The sequence below is a fragment of the Salmo salar genome, unplaced genomic scaffold (assembly GCF_905237065.1).
Source record: "Salmo salar unplaced genomic scaffold, Ssal_v3.1, whole genome shotgun sequence".
Lineage (NCBI taxonomy): Eukaryota > Metazoa > Chordata > Actinopteri > Salmoniformes > Salmonidae > Salmo > Salmo salar.
In genome coordinates this window covers 15,001-25,031 of record NW_025550501.1, presented here as the reverse complement: position 1 = coordinate 25,031, position 10,031 = coordinate 15,001, and the positions used below count along the sequence as shown (strand labels likewise).

At 46.5% G+C, this 10,031-nt stretch overlaps 1 protein-coding gene across 1 annotated transcript in view; it reads left to right on the top strand.

Moving 5' to 3' along the window:
- Window positions 1–4,715: 4,715 nt before the first annotated feature.
- Window positions 4,716–10,031, top strand: part of LOC123724040 (serine/arginine-rich splicing factor 11) — a 19,038-nt gene continuing 13,722 nt past the window's right edge. Inside the window, exon 1 of the mRNA XM_045713835.1 lies at window positions 4,716–5,050. Within this exon, the coding sequence (XP_045569791.1) occupies window positions 4,964–5,050 (87 nt within the window). The 5' untranslated portion in view covers window positions 4,716–4,963. The remainder of the gene's footprint in view (window positions 5,051–10,031) is intronic.

Sequence of the window (10,031 nt, the reverse complement as noted above, 5' to 3'; positions counted from 1 at the left end):
GGGCTATGGTATTCACACTGATATGGGGGCTATAGTATTCACACTGATATGGGGACTATAGTATTCACACTGATATGGGGGCTATAGTATTCACACTGATATGGGGGCTATAGTATTCACACTGATATGGGGGCTATAGTATTCACACTGATATGGGGGCTATAGTATTCACACTGATATGGGGGCTATAGTATTCACACTGATATGGGGTCTATAGTATTCACACTGATATGGGGGCTATAGTATTCACACTGATATGGGGTCTATAGTATTCACACTGATATGGGGGCTATAGTATTCACACTGATATGGGGGCTATAGTATTCACACTGATATGGGCTCTATAGTATTCACACTGATATGGGGGCTATAGTATTCACACTGATATGGGGGCTATAGTATTCACACTGATATGGGGTCTATAGTATTCACACTGATATGGGGTCTATAGTATTCACACTGATATGGGGGCTATAGTATTCACACTGATATGGGGGCTATAGTATTCACACTGATATGGGGGCTATAGTATTCACACTGATATGGGGACTATAGTAATCACACTGATATGGGGGCTATAGTATTCACACTGATATGGGGGCTATAGTATTCACACTGATATGGGGGCTATAGTATTCACACTGATATGGGGGCTATAGTATTCACACTGATATGGGGGCTATAGTATTCACACTGATATGGGGGCTATAGTATTCACACTGATATGGGGACTATAGTATTCACACTGATATGGGGGCCACGGTATTCACACTGATATGGGGGCTATAGTATTCACACTGATATGGGGGCTATGGTATTCACACTGATATGGGGGCTATAGTATTCACACTGATATGGGGTCTATAGTATTCACACTGATATGGGGGCTATAGTATTCACACTGATATGGGGGCTATAGTATTCACACTGATATGGGGACTATAGTATTCACACTGATATGGGGGCCACAGTATTCACACTGATATGGGGGCTATAGTATTCACACTGATATGGGGTCTATAGTATTCACACTGATATGGGGGCTATAGTATTCACACTGATATGGGGGCTATAGTATTCACACTGATATGGGGCTATAGTATTCACACTGATATGGGGGCTATAGTATTCACACTGATATGGGGTCTATAGTATTCACACTGATATGGGGGCTATATTATTCACACTGATATGGGGTCTACAGTATTCACACTGATATGGGGGCTATAGTATCCACACTGATATGGGGGCTATAGTATTCACACTGATATGGGGCTATAGTATTCACACTGATATGGGGGCTATAGTATTCACACTGATATGGGGGCTATAGTATTCACACTGATATGGGGGCTATAGTATTCACACTGATATGGGGGCTATAGTATTCACACTGATATGGGGGCTATAGTATTCACACTGATATGGGGGCTATAGTATTCACACTGATATGGGGTCTATAGTATTCACACTGATATGGGGGCTATGGTAGTCACACTGATATGGGGGCTATAGTATTCACACTGATATGGGGGCTACAGTATTCACACTGCTATGGGGTCTATAGTATCCACACTGATATGGGGTCTATAGTATTCACACTGATATGGGGGCTATAGTATTCACACTGATATGGGGGCTATAGTATTCACACTGATATGGGGGCTATAGTATTCACACTGATATGGGGGCTACGGTATTCACACTGATATGGGGGCTATGGTAGTCACACTGATATGGGGTCTATAGTATTCACACTGATATGGGGCTATAGTATTCACACTGATATGGGGGCTATAGTATTCACACTGATATGGGGGCTATAGTATTCACACTGATATGGGGGCTATAGTATTCACACTGATATGGGGGCTATAGTATTCACACTGATATGGGGTCTATAGTATTCACACTGATATGGGGGCTATGGTAGTCACACTGATATGGGGGCTATAGTATTCACACTGATATGGGGGCTACAGTATTCACACTGCTATGGGGTCTATAGTATCCACACTGATATGGGGTCTATAGTATTCACACTGATATGGGGGCTATAGTATTCACACTGATATGGGGGCTATAGTATTCACACTGATATGGGGGCTATGGTATTCACACTGATATGGGGGCTATAGTATTCACACTGATATGGGGGCTATAGTATTCACACTGATATGGGGGCTATGGTATTCACACTGATATGGGGGCTATAGTATTCACACTGATATGGGGGCTATAGTATTCACACTGATATGGGGGCTATAGTATTCACACTGATATGGGGGCTATAGTATTCACACTGATATGGGGTCTATAGTATTCACACTGATATGGGGCCACAGTATTCACACTGATATGGGGGCTATAGTATTCACACTGATATGGGGTCTATAGTATTCACACTGATATGGGGGCTATAGTATTCACACTGATATGGGGTCTATAGTATTCACACTGATATGGGGGCTATAGTATTCACACTGATATGGGGGCTATAGTATTCACACTGATATGGGGACTATAGTATTCACACTGCTATGGGGTCTGTAGTATTCACACTGATATGGGGGCTACGGTATTCAAACTGATATGGGGGCTATAGTATTCACACTGATATGGGGGCTATAGTATTCACACTGATATGGGGGCTATAGTATTCACACTGAAATGGGGGCTATAGTATTCACACTGAAATGGGGGCTACAGTATTCACACTGATATGGGGTCTATAATATTCACACTGATATGGGGTCTATAGTATTCACACTGATATGGGGTCTATAGTATTCACACTGATATGGGGGCTAGTTTCTAGTGGTGTCTAGCTGCACCAATCAAAACAGTGCTTTTGGTTTCTAGCTGCACCAATCAGATGTTATTGGTCACATGGTTAGCAGATGTTAATGGTCACATGGTTAGCAGATGTTATTGGTCACATGGTTAGCAGATGTTATTGGTCACATGGTTAGCAGATGTTATTGGTCACATGGTTAGCAGATGTTATTGGTCAAATGGTCAGCAGATGTTATTGGTCACATGGTTAGCAGATGTTATTGGTCACATGGTCAGCAGATGTTATTGGTCACATGGTTAGCAGGTGTTATTGGTCACATGGTTAGCAGATGTTATTGGTCACATGGTTAGCAGATGTTATTGGTCACATGGTTAGCAGGTGTTATTGGTCACATGGTTAGCAGGTGTTATTGGTCACATGGTTAGCAGGTGTTATTGGTCACATGGTTAGCAGGTGTTATTGGTCACATGGTTAGCAGGTGTTATTGGTCACATGGTTAGCAGGTGTTTTTGGTCACATGGTTAGCAGGTGTTATTGGTCACATGGTTAGCAGGTGTTATTGGTCACATGGTTAGCAAGTGTTATTGGTCACATGGTTAGCAGATGTTATTGGTCACATGGTTAGCAGGTGTTATTGGTCACATGGTTAGCAGATGTTATTGGTCACATGGTTAGCAGGTGTTATTGGTCACATGGTTAGCAGATGTTATTGGTCACATGGTTAGCAGATGTTATTGGTCACATGGTTAGCAGGTGTTATTGGTCACATGGTTAGCAGGTGTTATTGGTCATATGGTTAGCAGGTGTTATTGGTCACATGGTTAGCAGGTGTTATTGGTCACATGGTTAGCAGGTGTTATTGGTCACATGGTTAGCAGGTGTTATTGGTCACATGGTTAGCAGGTGTTATTGGTCACATGGTTAACAGGTGTTATTGGTCACATGGTTAGTAGGTGTTATTGGTCACATGGTTAACAGATGTTATTGGTCACATGGTTAGCAGGTGTTATTGGTCACATGGTTAACAGGTGTTATTGGTCACATGATTAGCAGATGTTATTGGTCACATGGTTAGCAGGTGTTATTGCAGGTGGAGCTAAAAAACTAATTCCAGGGTTTTTCTTTATTTGTACTATTTTCTACATTGTAGAATAATAGTGAAGACATCAAAACTATTAAATAACACATATGGAATCATGTAGTAACCAAAACAGTGTTAAACGAACCATCTTAAAAGTAGCCAGCCTTCGCCTTGACAGCTCTGAACACTCTTGGCGTTCTCTCAACCAGCTTCACAAGTCATCAAGGCAAAGGGTGGCTACATTGAAGAATCTCACATATAAAATATATTTTGATTTGTTTTACACTTTTTTGGTTACTGCATGTTTCCATATGTGTTTTTTTTTTAACGTTTTGAAGTCTTCACTATTATTCTAAAATGTAGAAAATAGTAAAAATAAAGAAACTCGCTTGAATCATCGGAATGTCATTCTAGATCATCGGATTGTCATTCTAGATCATCGGAATGTCATTCTAGATCATCGGAATGTCATTCTAGATCATCGGAATGTCATTCTAGATCATCGGAATGTCATTCTAGATTCTAGAATGTGTAGAATTGCAGGAAGTAATTTTTTGGGGGTTAGGGTTAAGGCCCACCCGCCAACAAATGTCTGGCTACGCTGCTGGTTTTGGGTGAGATGGTTTTGGACTAGACTGAGCATCAAACTGGAAGGACTGGCGTTGTTTTAAGGGCTAGGTAACCAGTGTGTGTAAGCTGATTATCAGTAGCCAGGCTAATTTGAGCGTTAAGCCTGATGGGCCATATGCTGATTGACCCAGCACCCTGAGTCTCCTCCCCCTCAGCCAGACACTCACCTGTTCCTCCCCCAGTTACCATCACAGCTGATCTGTTTCAGATTAATCTATTATCTCTCTCTCTCCCTCTCTCTCTCTCGCTCTCTGAGGGGGGGAGGGGTGTTGTTGAGTTCTGAGTTGGCATGACGATCCGACTCCCTGCCGTCCAGAGCCTTCTGTCCGTTTCCACGGTGACCTGTTCTCCAAGTTCCGGACCTGTGGAACACCGACTGGAACACCGACTGGATTACCGTTGTTCCGCAGACGGAGTGTGTTCAGAGAGAGGGGAGTTCTGGGAAAGCAGTGAGGATGCCAGTGCAGCAGATCTCCGTGGTCCCCGCTCGGGAGATGGCCAATAACGGCCGGAGCGCCCCTCGCTCCAAAGACAAGACCGAGGTAAGCCCCTGACGCCCTAGCCCTGACCTTAACCTCTGACCCCCTAGCCCTGACCCTAACCTGAACACAGACCCTGTGGAGCTCTCTGAATGAACTGGGGGTCCTTTCTGATGTGGTGGGGGGGGGTTAAACAGCAGGTTGATCTGGGTGAGGAGAGGAGGAGGAGGAGGAGAGAGGGAGGTGGGGGGAGGGGGGGAGAAGGGAGGTGAGGAGAGAGGGAGGAGAGGGAAGGAGAAGAGAGAGGGAGGGAGGTGAGGAGAGAGGGAGGTGAGGAGAGGGAAGGAGAAGAGGAGGAGGAGGGAGGGAGGGAGGTGAGGAGAGAGGGAGGAAAGGAGAGGGAAGGAGAAGAGGGAGGGAGGTGATGAGAGGGAAGGAGAAGAGGGAGGGAGGGAGGTGAGGAGAGGGAAGGAGAAGAGGGAAGGGAAGGAGAAGAGGAGGGTTAATCCATAACTTCCTGTCTGTACCCAGTAGTGTGCTGGCTCTCTGTCCTGAGGGTTAATCCATAACTTCCTGTCTGTACCCAGTAGTGTGAGCTGGCTCTCTGTCCTGAGGGTTAATCCATAACTTCCTGTCTGTACCCAGTAGTGTGCTGGCTCTCTGTCCTGAGGATTAATCCATAACTTCCTGTCTGTACCCAGTAGTGTGCTGGCTCTCTGTCCTGAGGGTTAATCCATAACTTCCTGTCTGTACCCAGTAGTGTGCTGGCTCTCTGTCCTGAGGATTAATCCATAACTTCCTGTCTGTACCTAGTAGTGTGTCATGGCTCTCTGTCCTGAGGATTAATCCATAACTTCCTGTCTGTACCCAGTAGTGTGCTGGCTCTCTGTCCTGAGGGTTAATCCATAACTTCCTGTCTGTACCCAGTAGTGTGCTGGCTCTCTGTCCTGAGGGTTAATCCATAACTTCCTGTCTGTACCCAGTAGTGTGAGCTGGCTCTCTGTCCTGAGGGTTAATCCATAACTTCCTGTCTGTACCCAGTAGTGTGCTGGCTCTCTGTCCTGAGGGTTAATCCATAACTTCCTGTCTGTACCCAGTAGTGTGCTGGCTCTCTGTCCTGAGGGTTAATCCATAACTTCCTGTCTGTACCCAGTAGTGTGAGCTGGCTCTCTGTCCTGAGGGTTAATCCATAACTTCCTGTCTGTACCCAGTAGTGTGAGCTGGCTCTCTGTCCTGAGGGTTAATCCATAACTTCCTGTCTGTACCCAGTAGTGTGCTGGCTCTCTGTCCTGAGGATTAATCCATAACTTCCTGTCTGTACCCAGTAGTGTGCTGGCTCTCTGTCCTGAGGGTTAATCCATAACTTCCTGTCTGTACCCAGTAGTGTGCTGGCTCTCTGTCCTGAGGATTAATCCATAACTTCCTGTCTGTACCTAGTAGTGTGTCATGGCTCTCTGTCCTGAGGATTAATCCATAACTTCCTGTTTGTACCCAGTAGTGTGCTGGCTCTCTGTCCTGAGGGTTAATCCATAACTTCCTATCTGTACCCAGTAGTGTGCTGGCTCTCTGTCCTGAGGGTTAATCCATAACTTCCTGTCTGTACCCAGTAGTGTGAGCTGGCTCTCTGTCCTGAGGGTTAATCCATAACTTCCTGTCTGTACACAGTAGTGTGCTGGCTCTCTGTCCTGAGGGTTAATCCATAACTTCCTGTCTGTACCCAGTAGTGTGCTGGCTCTCTGTCCTGAGGGTTAATCCATAACTTCCTGTCTGTACCCAGTAGTGTGAGCTGGCTCTCTGTCCTGAGGGTTAATCCATAACTTCCTGTCTGTACCCAGTAGTGTGAGCTGGCTCTCTGTCCTGAGGGTTAATCCATAACTTCCTGTCTGTACCCAGTAGTGTGCTGGCTCTCTGTCCTGAGGATTAATCCATAACTTCCTGTCTGTACCCAGTAGTGTGCTGGCTCTCTGTCCTGAGGGTTAATCCATAACTTCCTGTCTGTACCCAGTAGTGTGCTGGCTCTCTGTCCTGAGGATTAATCCATAACTTCCTGTCTGTACCCAGTAGTGTGCTGGCTCTCTGTCCTGAGGATTAATCCATAACTTCCTGTCTGTACCCAGTAGTGTGCTGGCTCTCTGTCCTGAGGGTTAATCCATAACTTCCTGTCTGTACCCAGTAGTGTGCTGGCTCTCTGTCCTGAGGGTTAATCCATAACTTCCTGTCTGTACCCAGTAGTGTGAGCTGGCTCTCTGTCCTGAGGGTTAATCCATAACTTCCTGTCTGTACCCAGTAGTGTATGCTGGCTCTCTGTCCTGAGGGTTAATCCATAACTTCCTGTCTGTACCCAGTAGTGTGCTGGCTCTCTGTCCTGAGGGTTAATCCATAACTTCCTGTCTGTACCCACTAGTGTGAGCTGGCTCTCTGTCCTGAGGGTTAATCCATAACTTCCTGTCTGTACCCAGTAGTGTGCTGGCTCTCTGTCCCGAGGGTTAATCCATAACTTCCTGTCTGTACCCAGTAGTGTGAGCTGGCTCTCTGTCCTGAGGGTTAATCCATAACTTCCTGTCTGTACCCAGTAGTGTGCTTGGCTCTCTGTCCTGAGGGTTAATCCATAACTTCCTGTCTGTACCCAGTAGTGTGCTGGCTCTCTGTCCTGAGGGTTAATCCATAACTTCCTGTCTGTACCCAGTAGTGTGAGCTGGCTCTCTGTCCTGAGGGTTAATCCATAACTTCCTGTCTGTACCCAGTAGTGTGCTGGCTCTCTGTCCTGAGGGTTAATCCATAACTTCCTGTCTGTACCCAGTAGTGTGAGCTGGCTCTCTGTCCTGAGGGTTAATCCATAACTTCCTGTCTGTACCCAGTAGTGTGAGCTGGGTCTCTGTCCTGAGGGTTAATCCATAACTTCCTGTCTGTACCCAGTAGTGTGCTGGCTCTCTGTCCTGAGGGTTAATCCACAACTTCCTGTCTGTACCCAGTAGTGTGAGCTGGCTCTCTGTCCTGAGGGTTAATCCATAACTTCCTGTCTGTACCCAGTAGTGTGAGCTGGCTCTCTGTCCTGAGGGTTAATCCATAACTTCCTGTCTGTACCCAGTAGTGTGCTGGCTCTCTGTCCTGAGGATTAATCCATAACTTCCTGTCTGTACCCAGTAGTGTGCTGGCTCTCTGTCCTGAGGGTTAATCCATAACTTCCTGTCTGTACCCAGTAGTGTGCTGGCTCTCTGTCCTGAGGATTAATCCATAACTTCCTGTCTGTACCCAGTAGTGTGCTGGCTCTCTGTCCTGAGGGTTAATCCATAACTTCCTGTCTGTACCCAGTAGTGTGCTTGGCTCTCTGTCCTGAGGGTTAATCCATAACTTCCTGTCTGTACCCAGTAGTGTGCTGGCTCTCTGTCCTGAGGGTTAATCCATAACTTCCTGTCTGTACCCAGTAGTGTGAGCTGGCTCTCTGTCCTGAGGGTTAATCCATAACTTCCTGTCTGTACCCAGTAGTGTGCTGGCTCTCTGTCCTGAGGGTTAATCCATAACTTCCTGTCTGTACCCAGTAGTGTGAGCTGGCTCTCTGTCCTGAGGGTTAATCCATAACTTCCTGTCTGTACCCAGTAGTGTGCTGGCTCTCTGTCCTGAGGGTTAATCCATAACTTCCTGTCTGTACCCAGTAGTGTGCTGGCTCTCTGTCCTGAGGGTTAATCCATAACTTCCTGTCTGTACCCAGTAGTGTGAGCTGGGTCTCTGTCCTGAGGGTTAATCCATAACTTCCTGTCTGTACCCAGTAGTGTGCTGGCTCTCTGTCCTGAGGGTTAATCCATAACTTCCTGTCTGTACCCAGTAGTGTGTGCTGGCTCTCTGTCCTGAGGGTTAATCCATAACTTCCTGTCTGTACCCAGTAGTGTGCTGGCTCTCTGTGCTGAGGGTTAATCCATAACTTCCTGTCTGTACCCAGTAGTGTGCTGGCTCTCTGTCCTGAGGGTTAATCCATAACTTCCTGTCTGTACCCAGTAGTGTGCTGGCTCTCTGTCCTGAGGGTTAATCCATAACTTCCTGTCTGTACCCAGTAGTGTGCTGGCTCTCTGTCCTGAGGGTTAATCCATAACTTCCTGTCTGTACCCAGTAGTGTGCTGGCTCTCTGTCCTGAGGGTTAATCCATAACTTCCTGTCTGTACCCAGTAGTGTGCTGGCTCTCTGTCCTGAGGGTTAATCCATAACTTCCTGTCTGTACCCAGTAGTGTGCTGGCTCTCTGTCCTGAGGGTTAATCCATAACTTCCTGTCTGTACCCAGTAGTGTGCTGGCTCTCTGTCCTGAGGATTAATCCATAACTTCCTGTCTGTACCCAGTAGTGTGCTGGCTCTCTGTCCTGAGGGTTAATCCATAACTTCCTGTCTGTACCCAGTAGTGTGCTGGCTCTCTGTCCTGAGGGTTAATCCATAACTTCCTGTCTGTACCCAGTAGTGTGCTGGCTCTCTGTCCTGAGGGTTAATCCATAACTTCCTGTCTGTACCCAGTAGTGTGCTGGCTCTCTGTCCTGAGGGTTAATCCATAACTTCCTGTCTGTACCCAGTAGTGTGCTGGCTCTCTGTCCTGAGGGTTAATCCATAACTTCCTGTCTGTACCCAGTAGTGTGCTGGCTCTCTGTCCTGAGGGTTAATCCATAACTTCCTGTCTGTACCCAGTAGTGTGTGCTGGCTCTCTGTCCTGAGGGTTAATCCATAACTTCCTGTCTGTACCCAGTAGTGTGTGCTGGCTCTCTGTCCTGAGGGTTAATCCATAACTTCCTGTCTGTACCCAGTAGTGTGCTGGCTCTCTGTCCTGAGGGTTAATGCAAATTTCTGTTTGAAAAAGCTAGCCTTTGCTTTCCTAACTGCCTGTGTATATTGGTTCCTAACTTCCCTGAACAGTTGCATATCGCGGGGGCTGTTCGATGCTAAAGCAGAATGCCACAGGATGTTTTTGTGTTGGTCGAGGGCAGACAGGTCTGGAGAGAACCAAGGACTATATCTGTTCCTGGTTCTACATTTTTTGAACGGGGCTTATTTAAGATGGTGAGGAAAG